Below are 20,597 nucleotides of genomic sequence, written 5' to 3'. Positions count from 1 at the left end.
CCTTATCGATATACGAGATATGAAATTCCTATGGGTCTTACTCGCGCATAAAACTCGTGGCGTTTCACGAGTTGCGTCGCATCGAGAACGATAAACAAGCAATTGTCCGTCCTGGCTTTCTCTTTGCCCTGTTGCGTTCTTCTTATTTCTTTCACTTTTATTTCGAGATCGCTCTGGGATATAACGCAAGAGGCGAGAGAAAGAGAAAGAGAGAGAGAGAGAGGGGGGAGGGAGGGAGGGAGAAAGGGAGCTTTTGCTTGCACTTGCACTTGGCGATGCATCAGAGGTCGGTCAAGGCGCCTGTGTACAGATCGATAGCCTGGCAACGCGGAACGGATAACGTTGCAACTGTGGTCGCTGACCCCTACGTGGTCACAGAACATTCGAGAGAGCGTTGAAACAGAATGTTGGAACATCTTGTGAAACATTATCACTTACAATTAGAGGATCACTCTCATTTTAGTCTTTTAGAATGTCTCCTTATGTTCTGTAACTAAATCGAGAAGATTAATTCTCAAAAATTTCGGATTAAGAACGCAAATGTAGCCATGTATATAGTATATCATATATTAAAGGTCCTTATACGCACTTTTAATATAAAATTTAAAAAATTTAATAAATGACTAGAAGAGTGAACAACGTATATAGTTGTTTTCCACCTAATAAAAACGAAAAGTTCTGTCGAATTAAACTATGTGCATTTAAATCGGCTGGAATATGCCAGGCGGAAGGATAAAGCTCATAAAATACAGAATATCTATCTTTTGTGATCTCCCTCTCCGGTTTACGGAAATAATATTTTTTCGTTATTTTTTTTTTACTTCGTCGCTACACTCCATGAATTATTCGCGATGATTAGGGCGTTACGGTGCTGAGCATCATCGTGTACACTGGCTGGCCGTTCCATCGAGACGCGCGTCGGGATGATTCGCGTGTCGCGGACGTAACGTAACGCGAACACCGAGGTGTCCAATTTACAGTTCACATTCCGCTTGGGGACCGGAGCGTTTTGTGTGCGAGGTGTCATACACGAAACTGTACTGTGCTCTGTTAAATTGTATACCTAATAGCTTTTCTCAGAATACGAGCAGCACGATCGTATTGTCTTTTACGAGATAGGATCTTCACGCGAAATTATCCCCGGGCACGTGGCATTTTCCACGAGATAATCAGTCAATTTTTGAATCAAAAGAGCCAAATTTAAATTTCTTCCATTTTAAATGGACAATTATTTGATGATTAAATAATAATGTTATTTGTATTTTTGCAATAATCTACAAGACAATGAGAACAATGAATAACCAATTTATTTCTCCTTTTATAAAAGCATTTATTTTTATTATAATACTTTTTTAACTGTAATGCGCTTTTGCAAATCGTTTCGTGGATCATATTGCTATGATAAAAATGATTTCTGCAACAATGAATACTTTTTATTTTTTTATTTATTTCTTAATTTGAAAAATTTCGCTTATTTATTTTTAATCAGTAATTTATACGAACGCCTGAAATTATTTAATCTAGAGTTGATTGCGTAGAATTTTTGCGTAGTATATTGTGAAATAATTTTTAAAAATTATACTTGTATTATTTTCGACGATTGCATAAATATTTCTTACGTCATTTAGTTTTTATAAAAAATGATTATCTTGGGAACTGTGCTATCTTTGCTGCATACGTTACCGACAACAGGCAGTTTCTTGCTTCGACACTGGTAATGCAGGTTTCAGCCTTAACGTATATCTCTCTCTTTCTTCATAGTTTCACGATTGGAACATGTGTGGAGCTGATATCTTCATCAGAGAAGAAATCTTCATCAAGCATATAAGTCTTGATGATTTTGTAAGGATGATTAAACCATTTAAACCGCTCAATCACTTGAACTTAGTGAACCATGCGCGCGGACCCCCGAATTCAATGTATTACAATTTACACATTAAACACATCTATACACAGACACTTTTATGAATGATAACGCAATAAATATTTGAGGATAAGATACAATTTAATTTAAAAATATTAAGAAGAATAAAAATAAGAACTATAGATTCTATATGTTTTTGAAATTGATGGAATAGAAATGCTAACTAAAGCTAATTTGTTATATACATTTTTTAATTACGAAAAGAAGGAATTTTGATTGAGTTAAAAAATAAGCAATATTATAGATGAAATCCTGATTGAGAGATTATTCTGATGACATAGAGATTATCGCGCAAATATTTTTCATGAAGAGATTATGTAGAAACAATTTGTTTTTTTTTTACATTACATACCTTCAATGAAAAATGTATCTTCATCAGCATCCCGTAGAGTTTGCAGTACGATTGCTCTTCAGTCATTGAGATTTGAATGATAAGTCTCACAATCCCGCGGCAGTCATCCAAACTTGTAATTATCGAGTTCACGGCACGACATGACAAGCTACATCCCATTACAGAGACTGATAAGGCTCAAGAGGCTAAATCGTTCATTATATCATTTGATCGTTCGTATAATGAGGGCAAATCGGAGCGAACGCGAACGGCGAGCCGTGCGCTCGCGGCGAAATAGACAAATGGTTAAGAGCTTCCGGTGGCTATTAACATGCGGGCCTCGTACATATGTATCCGGCAACCGCGCCGGGACTTCGTGGCCATCCTTAATCATGACCGGGGCCAATGGGAGCCTTTGTTCCGTAATATTGCTGTATCCGGTATGGTACTTATTCACTATTCTTTCGTTGATCGAGAGAAACTTTAGGGCTCGAGCGCACGTCATCTCTAGAATACTTATATACAGTTTAGAATATGGAAATGTAGAGAGAGGCTATTTTTGTTGATTGTTATAACGAATTTTTTAATTAAATTCTGGTCTCAACAATCTCGCAATATGTTAGCGTAAATAATTTTTCTATTGTGCAGTGAATATTGTTTAAATCACAATTTTCCTGTCACGTTTTCTTCGTAATTAATCGCAGAGGAATGATATCTTCGAGTCTCTTGATGATTACCCACTTATATGGGGCGAAGGTTCAGGTATATGAAAGATCATCCATTTAAAAAAATAAAGGCTAATTATCGGATTATCAATCGGGAATGCGTATTATGTGGTGCATGAGCGGCACACAAGATTACCGCCAATTTCAAATCGTGCAGATCCATCAGCGATGACCCTTGGCCGCAATTATACCTTTCGAGAGGCTTAAATATCGCGTGGAGAAAGAAATTAGGTGACCTCTTGTAATCTTGGTGCTCCGAAGACTTCGATACGATAACGAATATACTTGGTGAGGATCGATTCGAATAATGTTCTTCGGTAAAATCAAGTAGCATTTATCGATGCTATTAAATTAGCGAAAGAGGATTACGTTAGAAAAGAAAAGGTCCTCAATTTCCAGATCCGTTTACGAACAAAAGATCGTGCTTTATTGCCTTTGTTGGAGGTTTACGAATCGCGTTCATTGAATGGCTGAAGGCGAAATGGTGAGCTTGTAAAATAACTTTTCATTTTAACAAAATAAAAATATTATTTTATGGATTTAAATACATTCAGAGTATAATTTTAGTTAAAAAAGTAGAATACTTTTTTTATATTAACAATATCGTAGTAATTAAACAGGCACTTTGTAATTAAACAGACATGAAATGTAAAAAAGCTTTAACTTCTTGAACTTCTTCAAATAACATTTAATTAGATGTGTGTAGAAAGGAACGTTAAAATAATGAACTCTCTTGTTTGCTTGTTGAAATTATAATAAAGTTCCGTGCTAGATGTGATCCCTCTCTATGAATGACAACGGCATTCGTTTGTTCCGACATGCAGTGCACACCACTCGTGCTTTTCTTCCTGTCTATTGAGAAAACTAGCTCGCGCTCTTCAGGTAGCCCGAGCGGGAAATGCGAGAGGATCGCTCAGGTAGCGCGGTGCGCTGCACGTGCCTAAGGGCAGCTGTTTGGCCGACCTTCTTCTCTTGCTCGTCCATCCTCGAGCATCGTGTGCCGTAAAGCGATCCTCATTTCCGCATCTCCTCTTCGGGGCTTCTGTTTTCGTTGATTTCTCTCTTGGGGTCAGATGGACCGTTATCAATGCGCTCGCAAAATAAAAAGAAAAGCGAGCACCGAGAAAAAGGCTGGAAAAAATCATTATGTATCTTCATGCACGGTGGCGATAAAATATTACCGAGAGACCTAAATATTTCATTTTTAATGCTCTATATGTATATATGTATGTATTTAGGGAGAGACGATAGATTTTTAGATAAAATTTAGAGTAAAATAAATTCCTTGAAATACGCGTAAAAAATGCTTTTGATTATTCTCGACGTGTTAACTAATAATAAGTCAATTTATACAAATAAAACTAAAATTTAAAAACTTAATAAAGAAATATGATTAAAAAATAATTAACTGCATTGAAAATCTTATGAAAATAAAAATTATTAATAACAAACATCTGCTTTTATGATATATGATCGTAATATGAGATGTATTATACCGCATTAATACTGTGATAAATAACGAACAAATTGTTACATATTGTTATATAATTAATATTAATACTGCATTGAAATTAATTTTCTAACTCTCTTTCACATCTCAAGTGAAGGTAAGCGAACGAAGTACAAAAATTCTGTGGTGGATTCAGCCACGCGTCCTGCTTGCCATCTGTTGCGCTAGTCTCTAATCTTGTCAGATAAATCTCATGCGACGTGAGATATTATCGTTGACACAGCATTTTCCGTGTGGATGAATAAATTTAATTTCTGCATTTCTTCAGGTATTTCTACGTATGCAAGCATGTTTCTCTATCATAAATTTAACACACTTGTAATTGTTAGAAGCGAAGAATTTTTATATTACTATTGAACTGCGAAAGGATGAACGGAAAAAGATATCTTATTTGATTTAAAAATCTTTTATTGTGATTATTTTATATAAAATCATATTATTAATTAACATCACTAATGTAGAAGTCGTGCTCTTTGCACTGTGTATTTGATTGCTCGCATATATGATTTACAACTGTACTTTACAACTGACGAGACAATGTAAAACGAAAGAGAAATTATCTTATTCGTTAATTTTTTTCGATAAATTGTCTTAAGAGACATAAAATATATACATATAATTCAATTTAATAATTAGAATTGAGGAAATACATCCGTCTGACCTGTCCTTTAGCTCCGCGCTCGCAACACCTCGAACAGCTTAAGCCTCGTCTTGGCGCGATATATCCGTCGTCCTATGGGTTGCAGCTGCCTCGTGGTAGCAGCACGTGTTCCTCTTTTCGGGGCAGGTGGTTGGCGTCGTTAAGCAATCGCCTCCCCCTCGACGAAGACCGAGATTTGAACGACGTATAGCCCATCGGCGAGCGAACGGAGAGGACGACAAGGAGCAAGAAGAAAAAAAAAACCGAGAAAGAAGGACAGGCCCGGCAGGCACGAGGCTCGTGACTATAAGCGGGCTCGTGGTACTTTTGCCAGGGAATACGAGGAAAATATCATCGAAGAAAGAGTTGGGAATTACCTTCTATAAAGCCTCTCGCGTTAATCAATAATTGTGCGTATTACTTGAATATAAATTTTTTCTTAAAAATATGTCACGAGAATGATAATATTATATATCGAATATGAGAAAGAGTGACGTCGAATTTTTTCTCTGGGAGAAGGGTGAATTTATTAAATTAAAGTTAAATAAATTCTATACTTTATTGATTCGTTATCAGTTATTAAATAGTAGGGATTGGGATAGAAGTGTAGTAAGAATGGAAATTATAAGGCAGAATTTTCTTCAATATATACTTTATTTACCAAAAAATATAAAAGTTGAGAACACGTGGTATAGTTTATATCAATATTTGTAGAATGCATGTAGAATTTTCTATACGAAGGGCACTCTAAAGCAATGAGGTGTTAGGTGTTCCTAGAATTGATATCTGTTCATTGCCGCAATATAATGAACAATCCGCGTGATGTCGTTTCAAGCGGCCAATCGCGAAAAAAGAGCATAACGAGAGGATAATGCGGCCCGGGCCACGAAAGAGGGACGGCGAAGGTGTCCGTTCGTCTGCGGGTGCCCGCTGCAGGAGGACCGCGATCAGGTGTACGAGGGGGAAGAGGGCGAAACGATCGGCAGGTGGTGCCGAGAGGTGCGCTGCTGATATACGCGCGCGTCGTGACCGGTTTCAAGATCGCCGTGGATCTCCGCCGTGCGGTTTACCGCCGCTTAATAAGCCGCTACACGAAGGACCTACCGTCGGCCCTAACTGCGTGCACGATAAATCTCGTAGCGCAACGCGCGACGTTACATACGAATTGCGCGATTGCCGGGATCTGCGACGCGATCGGGCAGGTGGTGGCCGCGGCCGACTCCTTCGGACTCATGGCTTCCTGCGGAGTAAATGAAGGTCACATCGAGCGTATGGACCTTTCGCATTTTACACCTCGACTTTGGAAGATACAAGAATTTTTATCTCGCTAACATTTTATCATAATCTAATAAGTATACCAAGTTAAAACATTACTATAGCAGATATATCAATATTGAGACGCTAGAAATAGATTTAAAATTATGTATTTCTTATAAAAATATGTAGAAAAACATTGAAAAAGATAAAGTGTCGTGAGACTAAAGTCGAATTTTGATGAAAGTGATTTTATCTGCGATGTTTCGTTAGTAATATCTCTTCACAGTTTACATGAAATTGATATCTATATCAACAAGAATACAACGTCATATTATTAATATTACTTTATATATTTTATATTGTTATCGTAAATTTTAAGAAGCAACTTTGTGGTTTTATTTTTTATTGATATTTAATCATTTTGAATTTTATTGGGCCAAAAATGGTTTTCTTCGGAGACGATTATCACAAAGCGATAGGTTTCAATTTCATACGCGAGTGTGTCGAGTATACGCGTTATCGGCGATTCGATCGAGCCGTAAGAGCTGCAGTCATGCTGGTTGAATAAGGGTGGACCACCTCCACACGACTGGGTATCCCTTCGAAGGTTTTCTGACAAAAAAAGGGCGAGCACGAGCTGATGCAGGACGCGGGGGCAATGAAGTTTTCCGTCCTTTTTTTCCCCGTTTCTCTCTTTTTCTTGTTTTTTTTTCTTTCGGTAAATCAGATGCAGCCTCGCCTCTCACCTCCTCCGAACCTGGAGCGCAACAGTTGGCGAGGAGGAAACATCTGTCGGTCGCAGCGCATGCGTATCCTTCAGGTAAAAACTTGAAGGGGTTCAGGGATTCTCAAATTTTCGGAAACTGAATTCGCGAATATTGGACCGTACAAAAAATAAAGCACAGATTTGAATAAATCAAGAGATGAAGCTTTTACATAAGAGAAATTAAACGTACGATTCAATTATGTCAGAAAGAGAGAGAAATTTGCATAAATTAGATATAACTTATTGCAATTTAAAATTGAATGGAGAAAAATTTATATTATAATTATAAAAAGGTACATTTTTATATTCGTTAAGACTATTGAAGATTAGAAAAACGAAACTACATATGATGAAACACGTGATGCGCATTTCGAACACGGGAAATTAGGTTGCCTGCTCCCGTGTTCAGTTCGTCGTAGTGTTTTATTAGAATTCCCTTCGTCTATATCCGGCGACGTAACTTTAGAAACGACACTCGCAAGAAATAGGGCCAAATGATGTCGACGAAGTGCAGCGCTTCGGATTTTCGGTCAGCGTAACGGAGATGACTGAAACGTGTAGTGTTTGCCGTCGTAAAACGACCTCGTGGAGAACGATGTGCTCCCCGTTAACTCATATTCGTCGAATCACGACATTAGAAATTTTTTGAGATATCTATTTCTGTCAGTCTTATATCTTACACTATAAACATAAAACGATACAGAAGAGCAATAAAATATAGAAAGTACATTTTTGTTTAATATTTGAAAGATATTTCGTAAGACAAGATATTTTAAGACAATTAAAGTTAGAAAATATTATTTCTTCTCACAATTTTTGTCAATTAATTTTTTATTTTTTATTATTGATTTATATATTTTTTTATATATAATATATTCGCTTAAATTTGTATCGTTTTCGATGATTGAAAATAAGCTTAAAATCTAAGTTAAAAGTTCCATTACAATTATGCATACATTGCTAAAATTAAATTTTCTCCCATTTACAAAACCTTATAATTTACATACATAAATTACCACTTCATACTTCTTAGGCATTTCTTCCCGAACTTCTTGACATCTGCGAGACATGTATGTTGAAAAGTTTGTTCGACAAGTACCGGTTGAGAAAGTTCGGGCTAACTTATGCCGCGTCATTTATTTAGCCATCTTGAGGGCCTCGCATGACTCACGCCGAAATTACATGTCCATTTTTGCAGGCGAAGGGTGCCGCGAAACACCCTTCATTATGCACATCGGCCACGCTATACGTATAATCGCACGGTCTTATATCGATTCTAATGTAAATGTACCGTTCACCTGAGTTTTCTGTTAGTCATAAACGCGGTACTCAACCCACTCAAAGCCGATTATAATTTTATTGAATAGTTCTCGTAATTTTGTTTTCTTCTTTGTCACCCAACTAAAATTGAAATTTATTTATTTTATGAAATAGGAGTATTAATGAATGAAAAAGTCCTATATTATGAATTACTCGTCGTTTCTTGCTAAAATTATTGTAATAGTAAGATTTGAATATATATTCTTTCATAAAAGTGTTTAAACAAAACAATATTAGAAGAGTCCGTCTTAGATTTTAATATTAGACGATATTGGAATTTTAATGTTCATTAAAGGATAATCGATGATGTATGTAATTTTTCTTATATTTCATTGATTCGAAATAGTAATGAAATTGTGTCTAAACATAATTTAAAAAAAATTAAATTTTTGTGCTTAACAATTTTTTGTGTTTCCATTTAGACGTGTGTAAATTCTTGCGGCTGGAAACGTGTATCAATGCCGTTAGGCCAGATAATCGCGCTTCTTCCACAGGAAACGTTCGGAACTTGTGATCAAAACGCAGAAACCAAGAAAATGACACGTCTTCGCCGCAACGAGGAACGAGTTAGGTCGACAAAACCGCAATATATTCATACTTTGCGAAGAGAACCTTCAAACGTAGGATTACGTGCGAAGTTCTGCGAACTTATATAAGTAGACAGATGTATTTTTGTGCTTCCCTTTGAATTCGCGGTTATTCCTCAGCAATTTAATCAGCCGACAGATTTTTCTCGTTTTCGCGACGCGGTGGTCTTTATTACGAAACGGGTAATATCGTAACTAGTTGCCAATTTAAAATGCGTTTTTCCAGAGTAACCGCGATTTTTTTTTAGTGTTATTTTTGCATCTTTCTGTATGATAATGTATTAATATTTAAGTTTTGTCACGCATGTGCGCGCGTAATTATCGTATCTATAATATCATCTATAATACGTTTTATTCCCGGAAAACCGGATACGGCTATTTATTATTTCTATCCCGAGGCTTGTTATATAAAATGCGTGGCAGAGAAGGCAGATGCGCCGATAAGTATCGAGTTCCTTCAGCTGGCTTGGCTTGTTCTGCTAGATGTCAAGGTCCTTAATAGATCCTAGTTCCGAGCGGAACTTCCGATTTGGAAATTCGATAAGCGCGGAAGTAGGTCGCGATAGTTCAAACTATTATTCCCGCGCGTAACGAGTCCTTCGAGGTTCACTTATTTACAGATTCCTGAGAAAGTTATATAACAAAGAATCCTCTGTGAGAAATAGGATACTATTAACCTCTGTGCTCAATGAGATTACGAAGGTTTCTTTCTTCGTAAATACGAAGAAGTGCGAATAATATTCGAAAAATATTTTTATTTAAAGAGTTGTTATTTTTATAGAAGACAGATATGCTTTTTGTCGACGTTAAATTTTTTTGAAATCTTTATAACAATTCTTATAGCTTTAATCTTACGTTATTATATGAAATGCAACCAAATTGGATTCATCCTTCTGAAATTTTAAAAGAAATTATACATAATTTTAAAAACGCAATTTTTCCAATGTTTCGCGACCATAAAAATCAGTAAATTTTTCTCTTTTACTTTTTATTTAATTAAGTTAGTCAAACTAATTATAAAACAGCCGAGCTACGATAAAACGCTTTGCTGGAAATAGATTGCAACGGGGATAAAGTGCAGGTTCGAAAATCCAGAGATGATTTTGAGAGACACTGCGTATCTGTGCCGAGCGCCACGCGACCGGGTCGTCCGGTCGGGCCGGGTGCCGGGTGTTGTTGAAATCAACGTGGTGGGGTTCCTTCGACGAGCCTACAACCAGAGCCTTATGCCTTCAGTCGACTCTCGGCTCTCACTGCGACTCGAGCTGGCTGAGATTCCGTTAATTGAGTATCGAGCAGCCCGAAAACGCGCCTGGCTGCTTCAGGTGCGGGGCCATCCCGTCGCATTGAGCAGAAGAATCAACAGCAGCAGCAGCAGTAGCAGCAACAACGAAAGAAAAGGAAGAGGAAGAAGAGATTTCTCTACAGTTCTCCAATTACATCACACACTTGGCGACTCGAGGAAGTAAACCGTGTGAGATCCGATAGGATCTTATAGAAGATAAAAATTGCATCGAAGAGGCTTATTGAGAGGAAGTGAAGGGAATCGAAGGAGTAGTGGGGAAGGAAGTATTCTACTGCAAGTCCTCGAGCAGTGCGATCGGGACTTGGCGTGAGTCGACAATCTCTAACCGATCGCGACTGGCCTATAGTCCGGTTACTACTCCAGTCCGAGTCAGGTCGGTCACCTCAATGAGTTTGGAGCTTACCGTGCGCTGCACGGTTCGTTAATAACGTGGGTGGTTGCAAGATCGAAAAAAAAGATCCGAAGAGAGACACCGAAAGCCGAGTGGTCAGCAGCGAAAGCAATAGAACGGACGGTCGAAGCAAGAGGGACCAGCCGATTAACCAGGTTTGCAGAGGGTGCGGCCGGAGCCGGAAGGGTTAAATAGATGCAGGAATCTGCAAACGGCGCCGTCGTACTCTACCGAGAAAAAACATCGGATATCTACGCTCGAAGAAATTCGCGCGAACGTGCCTGAAGGACGATTTCCTGTTCGAATGGATTGTGCTTGTGAATTCCGATTGTTTTTACAACGTTGATAAGGGAATCTTCTTTTCCATAAGAAAACTGTCATGGGAAAATATCGATTTCAGCTTGTTGAAAATTTTATTTAGTTAGTCACCGCCAATAGCAACATCTGAAAATTATCGAGACGGATATTCGCAAGTACTCGCAAAATAAAGTATCCATTTATTTTGTAGCTGACAAGTATCACAGCATCCAGATTTGTTAATAACGGCTTCTTTTATTTACTGAAGGACTCACTGAAGGAAACTTTACATTCTCTCGATAGTTTTATAGAGAATATATATGGTGAAATGATGTATTTATAAATGATTGATTATATTTAAGATATATTAGTACTTGCAATTTTCTCGGTCGAGAAATTTCGACCTGGGACTTGTGTAATAGTTCGGATACATTTCATCTTGCTTGGATGACACCGGACGGGATCTAACAAGATTTCAGGGTAGCTTAATCAGAACGATATCGCAAACATGTTGTGCGGCACATTTAAGAAGAGAAGCAGGCAACCGGGAGACGAGTATCGGTTGGTTAGATCGAACACTATGCCGAGAATAGTATCGGGACCGAGGGATGTCAGCTTGGTGTCTGTGCGAAGAACAAAGTCCACGAGGACTGCCTGCACTCGACCCCTGCTGATCAAGGACCTACTGCATACGGTAAGGTCAAAAACAGATAAAATGCCAAAAAAACGTATAGAGATGTTGCTTGTTATATGGAAATTCCTATAGTAAAAACTGCGGAATCTATTATAAGAATAAAATGATTCTGCAAATAGGATTTTCACTTTAGTTTGCAAATTTTTTTAGAGAAAAATGACAGATATATTTTACGATTCCTGTAAGTAAAAAACTGAAACATTATAAATAATATTATAAATAATATTATAAATATTGCATTATGAAATTAAAATTAAATTATTCGTGGAGAGACAAGATAATTTATATATATTTGTTTAATCGATTTTTTCATATCGAATGCATTACTACACGAAACAAGATTTCCGAATCCAAGGCTTGTATCAATACTTTCTTTTAATAGTAACTTTTTTTTATATTTGTTTTATGGTGACTTAAAATGCATTTAATGTTGTTATACCAAATAATACGAGAATCGAAAATACAAATACATATTCGGCTTGTTACTCGCGTCAAGTTAAGAACATCGCGTTGCAAACCAGTCAGCCGATTGATCCTCAAAGGATTCGGACCGTCTCAAATCTACATACATGAATACGAATGCGTCATGCAGTTTGCATATGTATGCCGGCTACGGCGTCGCGCCGTATTCGTATGCATGCATTTGTCCGTATAATTTACGACGCCACACGACTTTAACTTGGAAGCTACATCGTGCGCCGGGGGTGCATCGTAGCCGATTAATTAGCGATTCCGCGTATTTTCTTCGATGGTAAAGCTGGTAACAATAGTGTGACTGACAAGATAAGATTTAATGCTCGTCTCGCCGGGGTATAAGAATACGGCCAACTAGATTGCACCCGATGTTCAATCGTTTTTAGTCGTTTATTTGCGGGATCTAATAAAAATTCACTTATCTTGAATTTAAATGCGCGGAGATCGTCGATCCTTCTGGTATCAATACGTTCGATCCACTCTGCGACGGCCTCACGTTTTCTCTCGTCCTTTTCGTTCTTCCCGAAAGCATCGCGCTACTCCTTTTTTCGGTCTAAATCCGGCAATGGCGAGGCGCCTCGGCGCCGCCGCCGCTTCGGATTCTCCCGTGAACCGAAAGGCAGGGACTGACTCTCGAGGTTTGCCTTATAAGGTGTTCCGCGGGATGCCCAGCGTCCATTAGAAATCCTTTTGTCGGTTCCGATCTCTTTTTCCGACGGATTCTCTCAAAGGGCCACCCTACCGCCGCGGCATTCGCTCCTTCGAAATCATTCACTTGCTGGAAAAAAAAGATTCGTGTTATTTTTCGAAAAGGACCTGGTTAATCGTATTTTAAACACCAAACGTGAAAGAACTGTAACATTGATTTGTGGAGCATCATAAAATTGAGAAATATCTTAATTTTAAGAACTTTTCTTCCAGAAATATTTATTTATCTCTAAAATCTAACACATCATTTTACTTTAAGATCAAAAATTTGAATATCACGAGGGGTCTGTAAAATTTAATCGAAGCTAATTTCATTAATATAGAGTAGCCACAAAATCTATAATAAAAATTAAATTGCGATCGATATTATAACCGATAAACTGCGGTGATTCGGTGTCGTTCACTTCTATTATCCGTGCAGCCTCTTTACCAGCCGCTGATTGGCTGTTACCCATAGAAGAGTTTTTTTCCTCGGGTAGAGAGAATTTTAATGCATAACCGGCGCGAATGAGAGTTCATGAATATGCACATAAATATAGAGAACGAGTATATGGACGCGAGGAGCCTTTTTGCGGGATTCTCGAGTATTAACGCGAAAATATTCGTTGCGCGGTTTGCGCCGGACCGAACGCATCTTCCTAGTCGAAAGAAGAAATTTTGTCCGCGTTCAAAGACTGCAACGTGGAGTTTACAGGAATTTAGCTAGTGCAGATTCGAATTTGTCAAAGTCAGCAAATAATACGAACAATATTCAGATTACACCTATAGGATCCATTTAATCCTGATATTATGTGATAGAAACATCAATACAGATTAATTCGCTCGTTCAGAATTAATCCTGATAATTGTAACAATGCACACAATGCGTTGGCAATATCCGATAAGATTTATAACCATTAATTGTTTTTCGCTAACTATATATATGTATATGATGAGTTTTTATTTTATCATCGGAAGATACAGCAGTTTTTATCTTTAAATTCTAAACAAAAAAAAGAAGTACTTTGCTATATATATAATATTTCTAATTTTCATATTTTATTCTATTATTACATTCTATTATTTCCTCCGCTATTCTATTCTTATTAAATTCAGCACAGTCATCGCACTCAACTCTAAAATACTTGTATAACTCATAACGTTTTTCTAATTACAATAAAAAGAAAAAACAGATAAGTAGCTGCCATTTGCTTTTCAGCCGTTTGTCAATTTATCAAGCGTAATTTTGCTTCCTCGAGAAGAAATATCGCAAAGTAGCGCGTTAATCAGCGCGGTTTACATCCTATCATCCGCGAAACCAGGTCGCCCGCGAGATTGTAATCGGCGAATCCGAACCTTTAGACGAATCGCGAAATTTCTAAGAATGTTCGCATAAAGACAATAGTTTCGCCTCGGATATTACGAGGGAAGAGACGGAACGAGGAGAAGAAGAATTGGAGCTGCGGAGAGAACGCGTGCGCTTTTTTCGCCGCTGCAATTTGTGTACCTCCACCGCCCTTTGTTCGCGTTTTTTTTTTGTTTTCAACCCGTTCCTCTTGCTCTCTCTCTTTCTCTCGTCTTCTTCGTCCTCCCGCGCCGCCGCGAGATTCTCCATCGCTTTCCTCTTCGTCTCTCCGCATCGCGAGATATCCCGGCGCATTCCTGCGTATCGTGCCGCAGCGATTTAGGCCTCCCCAGTCAATGGCCCTTAGGTCCCTGTTAGAACCCGCTCGGCGAGCTACGTGTGAAGCGTTAGATAAAGTTTATTTAAGATGAGAATGCATTGTTTTATTATAAGATCAAGAAAAAAAAGCAAAACTGCTTTTGCATCGTCTATTAAATCACTGTTACAATTCTCCTTTTTTTAGAATTGAATTCTACAAAGATACGATAAGAGATCTAATTTATTTTTGCGTTTTTTTTAATTAAAATAGTTGGTATAAAAATATTTTAATTAATCTCTTATCTTATTTTATCGAAATCTTAATCAAAAGTTTTCCGAGATATGTATGATTAAAAATTCCTGGACACTCGTTGAAAATTGAGATAATGAAAGTAGAAAGTAGAGAACTTTTACCCAGAAAAACATCATTTCTAAGTTTATCGAGTATTATAAAAAGCATCTTGTATATTTGAGCAATACCGTTCGTTTGTGTAACATTACGAAATTCATTAATGCGCTCTTTTTCACTTTCCGGTTGTCGGGCGAAAAGAGGGAGGGGGAAAGGGACGCTGATAGCCTCCTATTAAAATCATACTGCACGAGACATTTCCTCTGAATTGCGCAATTAGTCCTCTGCATCTAGTATGCTAATTTTGTTATAATTATACCCGATGGCAGATATGTTTCGACAAAAACGTTGTTACTATATTATTAATCCGAGAGCGATCGCCAGATGTAATTTACATCCCGACGCGACGGCTCGATTTACTTTCATTCGTATTCATTGCAATTAATTTGATAATTTTACCCGATAAATTCCGCTTTCCAACTAATCAGCCAAATAACCATCAGAGTATCATGTGCCGCCGCGGCACGAACAAAAAGGGTAACTCATCATACTTGCTACATAACGAGTTGCATATTGATTTATAGATGAAGTGCAAAATACTTAGCCGACATGATCGAAAGATCACACATTTATTCTCGAAATAAAAATAAGTAAACGGGTCGATAGATAAATTCTACACTTTTATTATCTACCATTATTAGTTAACGTCAAATAAGTAAAACGGCACATAATGCACTCTAGCTATAAATATCTATGCGTCTCATTACGTAGCGAAAGTTAGACTTAAATATTTACGAGATAAAGTTATAAACATGATCGCTGCATAAGTATAGTCTCTTATTATTTTATATCATTATTTGATCGTAATTTTTCCGTAAATCTACTTTCTTTTTTTTCTCTCTCTCTTTCTCTTTCTGTCTGCCATATTATCTCTCTTATTATTATCGTTATTAAATTGTTGTCGATTTTCCTGGAAACTAGACGATCGCGAATCGTTCTTGAGAGACGACGCGGCGGGCGGCTGGCGTGTACGCTATTAACTCTAATTAGCGATTATTAGAAGACATTCCGCAGAGAGACGGCGCCGCAAATTGAAGGCGGCGCAAACCGGTGTGAACGACAGAACAACGGGGGCAGGGGACGAAAGGGGATATAACGGCCTGATTAAAACAAATCGTCGACCGGCAGAAATGAAATTGCTAGTCGGCCAATGCGCCGAGATAAGCGGTCTTTTGAACCAATTTTGCTCCGTATGGAGCATTGCGAAAAGGGCAATTTATTGCAGTCCTTATTTATGTTTCGACACGCCTTTAGAAGCTTGAGAAAAGTAGAAATGAGAAAAACACACATTTTTTAAGCAGATTGAAATAAAAAAAATGTTAAAGTCGAACAAATTTAAAGTGATCGAAGCATATAGAAAAATAATTAAAATCTACTAATTACACTGAAGTAATTTTATTAATTCTGCTAGTAGTAAAGATTGTAGACGAAATCATTTTTCAAATGAACGCGCGGAAAACTTGCATCGACTGTGAATACTGAGTCTGCGATTTTATCGCGTCTGGCTCCAAATTGAATCCAGACGAGAAAACGGGTACAAGTGTCATCATACACTGACGAAATAACGCGCGTACCTCGCGGGATATGATATGAGACGCTTTCGCGCGTTACTGAACGCGTGATTCAACGGAATAATCGTCGATGATGCAACGAAAATGAATTGCATAAGTTTCTTATGAAAAGGTCTGATTAATTGTGGATTTAGAGTAACATACGCATAAGGTACATTGAACATCTCTCGTCTCTGATTGCACAGATAACTTTGATTAACTCTAGTTGCTCATTCTAGATTACGAATGCAGCTGTGAACAGAGTACATGAACTATCGTTGATGTCATAATTTTTTTTAACTATTTATGATTTGGCTTTTTACATGACGTTTCGTAATTTATAGAATTATCAAAAATTTTTATATAATCTTAAAATATTAAACAAATAATAATAAATATTAAATAATTTAGGCCTATAGATTGATTAATTCGCGCAGCATATTCTGAAGCCGCAATGACAATAATATTTCGATACATTTGATACATTTATTCGTTTCAACGAAATAACACGATCGAGAAATGAGGCACGCGTACACGTGCGAGCGAACATGTTCGAGGTGCCGTCGACCTCTCTTACATTTTACCAAAACAACAGTATCTTATATCTACATAACATTACATGTTTTAACTTCGTATGTAAATGCGGATGCAGCACCGAATGTGGGATGAGAATGGGGCCCGGTACACGAAAGCCTCGAATTCTTTCGCAAGCGTGGGAGCTAAACGAGACGAGATTCGTGGCTCAAGGCCCCAGATAGGTGCGAATGGGAACAATATGTCGGAAGGGAAGGCCCACCGGCGCGACCCCCGCCTTTTGCTTCCCTCCGATGAGTTCGCGGGCTTTCGAAACGCTTAATGCATTTCCTCGGTTCGAGCTTGATCGATCGACACCTCGCTGCGTGCCGCATTAATAACAGCTAGACTCTCTCTCTCTCTCTCTCTCTCTCTCTCTCTCTCTCTCTCTTATTCTTTTCTTCCGGCTTTCTCTTATTTATACGAGTGAGAAGTCTAAGGGAGTTTTATATGCGACATAAACTTCCTTCTCCGAAATTTCAGCGTGAAGACCGTTGAATCGAGAGCCATTGTACACTTAATTTATGCGTGACTTCGGAAATTGTTGTTGGATTCGTTATACGTACAACTCTCCCGTTCTCCAAGCAACGGGATTGTCTTTCGACTTCCGGCTGCCGCCTTCGCGTTTCTTATTCTAAATACTGTATCAAAACCGTTGTCCCTTCTGGATGTTAAAAGTTGAATGAAATGTTACGAAACATCATCAATAAATTTTAAACTGTCAAGCAACTGAAAATGGTTTTTTTTTTAAATAAAGGTATCTCCACGAGATATCGCGACTACGCGCGTAATACAGAAGGTTGAGGTGCAGCGGCATGAAAGTTAACCGGACATTTTATTACTTTTTGCGACCATATTAACCTTTGTCCAACGATCAGCTCGTCGAGCGAGTTGTATTACGCAAGGGATTCGCTTGCAAAAGGAATAAGATAAAAAAAGCTGCGTTACCTGAGCCTGCTTAACATAATGCGTGCATTGATACATTCGCTGCGCCTCAGTCACCCCGGACACTCCATTCGCTGCATTCGCTTATAATGTTAGTCATTACTCGGCCGTAGAAAAATCGGTTGAAAGTCAATCGCACGTTTCTGCGGGATACCCGATCGTTAGGAGGAAACGCAGCGAAGACGCTGAAGATCCGAAATATTTCATGCTATTTGTGTACTTATTTTTTCCCTACCTAAATGGTAATGGCTTAACCATTAGGTATATTGCCCGTATCGAAGGATATTGGTAAAATTTTCATCGCATTGCAGACACACTCGTACATACCAATATCGAGTGAAATCGCAATCGTGCTACTTTTCGACTACGCAGAGTCACGTCTGGGATTGAGTGTGAGATATTTATACACACTGCCAGGCGCATAGTACTGTTTCGGAATTTTGTAAACGAGGACCTAACATTCTTTGAATATTTCTAGAACAGAAACGTGACTAAAGATAAAATTAGCGATTTTGAGATTAGGAGATATTTTGACTGTTGCTCCTCCCATTAAATACCTGAAAAATGTCTTGCCCTGTCAGGTCTGAAGAACAGATTGTCAAAGAGGTACAAAATACACGGGGGTTCTCACCCCTTTGCGTGGCCTTAGATAGCAGTCATGTTTCGCGGGCATCTGCGTCTGGCCGATAATGCGGTTTCGTTGCATGGCCCGATCGAGTGGTAACATCGTGCCGGCCGACGGAGACGAAATCAATTAACTTTGGCAACACATGCGTGCGTAACATGCGAGTGCGTCCCGCACGTTCCGTTACGCACGTAGTGTAGGAGCGTAGTATACGCAATGTATATAGGGTGCGACTGAAATAATGGAGTTTTCTTCGATTTTTCGGTAAATCTTCATTATTTTCTCGGTCTAAAAAATTTCATTCTTAATAAAAAATAATAAAATAATGTCGATGGCATCGACAGGACATCGATTTTTTGAATAACTTTTTTGTTATCAATTGTTCAGAGAAACTAACTTCCGAGACACCCTGTACATTGTGGTTTGTACGAGGCGCCTATAACGCGTGCATTTGCCGCGTGGGTTGCTATGGGCAACCCGTGACTAACACACGTTCCAGCATCACGTCTCTCACTCTTCTCGTCTCACCCCATCTACTCTTTTCTTCTTCCTTTCTCTCACTCTTTTCTCTTTTCCTTCTCTCTTCTTTCTCTCTCCTCGTCGGTCTCCTTTTCATTTCTTCTCTTTCTGCCTTGCATCGGATTCAGTGACGTAACAGTCACCGCGATGGAGAACTAATGATCGATTTCGAGGGAGAGAAATTTCAGGTTTCGTTGCGCCGTGTCATCACATGATTGTACGATTAGGAAAAGGCTCTATTAAGTTGTAAACGATGAATTCTTCTTCTATCTCTTTTGACATCATCTGCAACAATATGAGCAATACTTTCAAGCAGTTGCATGGAATTTTGTGTAAAAAATTGATATACGATTAAAATTCACGAAATAATGTTATCAGTCAAATTATATGCATATTATTACATTATTCGTCATTAAATCAAAGGAAAAAAATAAACGAATATTTCCAGTATCTAGAGATAGCTTGAAAATAAGAAATGTAAAGGTCAATGCCATAGAAATAGCTAATAAAGCATTATATCTAATTATTTCTTAAACTGCATTCCGCAAACTGCTTGATACGTTACTGTGAATCATCTCTCTTCGTTTCAGGCGACACGTTTATCCTTCTCAGGGACACTCGTTCGTTCTCTCTTCCTTTCTCTCTTACCGTCTTTCTCTGCCATGCCTTGTATCCTAGGTTAGCGCTCCAAGTTCTCGTTGTGCTTGCTGAGACCCACTGGGTCCTCTCCCCTTCAGGAGTGGATCTCTATGGAAACTAACAAGAGATTCAAGCCGCAGAATCCTTAAAAGACCGTGCAGCAATCTTGTCCGAAAATATTTATTAATTTTTAAAATTTGTATATCGTGAGAACTGATGAGATGACGCTTTTCGCCTCGTTTACGATCCTATTGGGATTTTTCAAAGGTGAGCTGTTTCGGAGCAGGCAGAACGTTCATTTCTGCTCCTTTTTGCTTGGGAAGCACAGGGATGTACCGCACTTCATTACGGCGCAACGACGCGTGACCGCCGAAACGCCGCTTACGCAATGTTTTCCGTACATAAGAGGCGTCGTCGATTATCGATTTTACGATAGGCATACCCGTGTGCGTTCTCCGACGTCGACGTACTGCATGTACAAGAGTGAGATTGAGATGGTACGAACACGCTGTATGGCCTTCCGCGCGCGAGAGAATTTCTCGACCTATCGTGATGATAGAGTTATGCATACTCCGCTGCATATTCCAGCGTAATTAATTACCGCGTGTTTTGGTAGTGTACATCCGAAAGCCGATTATCTAATATCATTTTAGAACGATGCCTGAATTTTAAACAAATAGAAAATTTCCTGTAACTGTACGCGCGTGTCTGATCATGAAAGTTAAAGTTATAAAATTTTTTTTATTGATTCTTTCATCAGAGTCT

The 20,597-nt window shown here is 38.4% G+C and overlaps 1 protein-coding gene across 2 annotated transcripts in view; it reads left to right on the top strand.

Moving 5' to 3' along the window:
* Positions 1-20,597, top strand: part of LOC105450777 (amyloid beta A4 precursor protein-binding family B member 1-interacting protein) — a 113,998-nt gene that overhangs the window by 37,874 nt on the left and 55,527 nt on the right. Inside the window, exon 1 of one of the 2 annotated variants that reach the window (XM_011690777.1) lies at positions 10,164-11,748. The exons of the other annotated variant lie outside the window; for it this stretch is intronic. Within the exon in view, the coding sequence (XP_011689079.1) occupies positions 11,563-11,748 (186 nt within the window). The 5' untranslated portion in view covers positions 10,164-11,562. Of the gene's footprint in view, positions 1-10,163; positions 11,749-20,597 lie in introns of those variants that run through there. 2 annotated transcript variants of the gene reach the window in all.

This window comes from Wasmannia auropunctata, unplaced genomic scaffold (genome assembly GCF_000956235.1).
Source record: "Wasmannia auropunctata unplaced genomic scaffold, wasmannia.A_1.0 LD336055.1, whole genome shotgun sequence".
In the NCBI taxonomy this organism is placed as follows: domain Eukaryota; kingdom Metazoa; phylum Arthropoda; class Insecta; order Hymenoptera; family Formicidae; genus Wasmannia; species Wasmannia auropunctata.
This window is presented reverse-complemented; position numbering and strand designations above follow the sequence as displayed.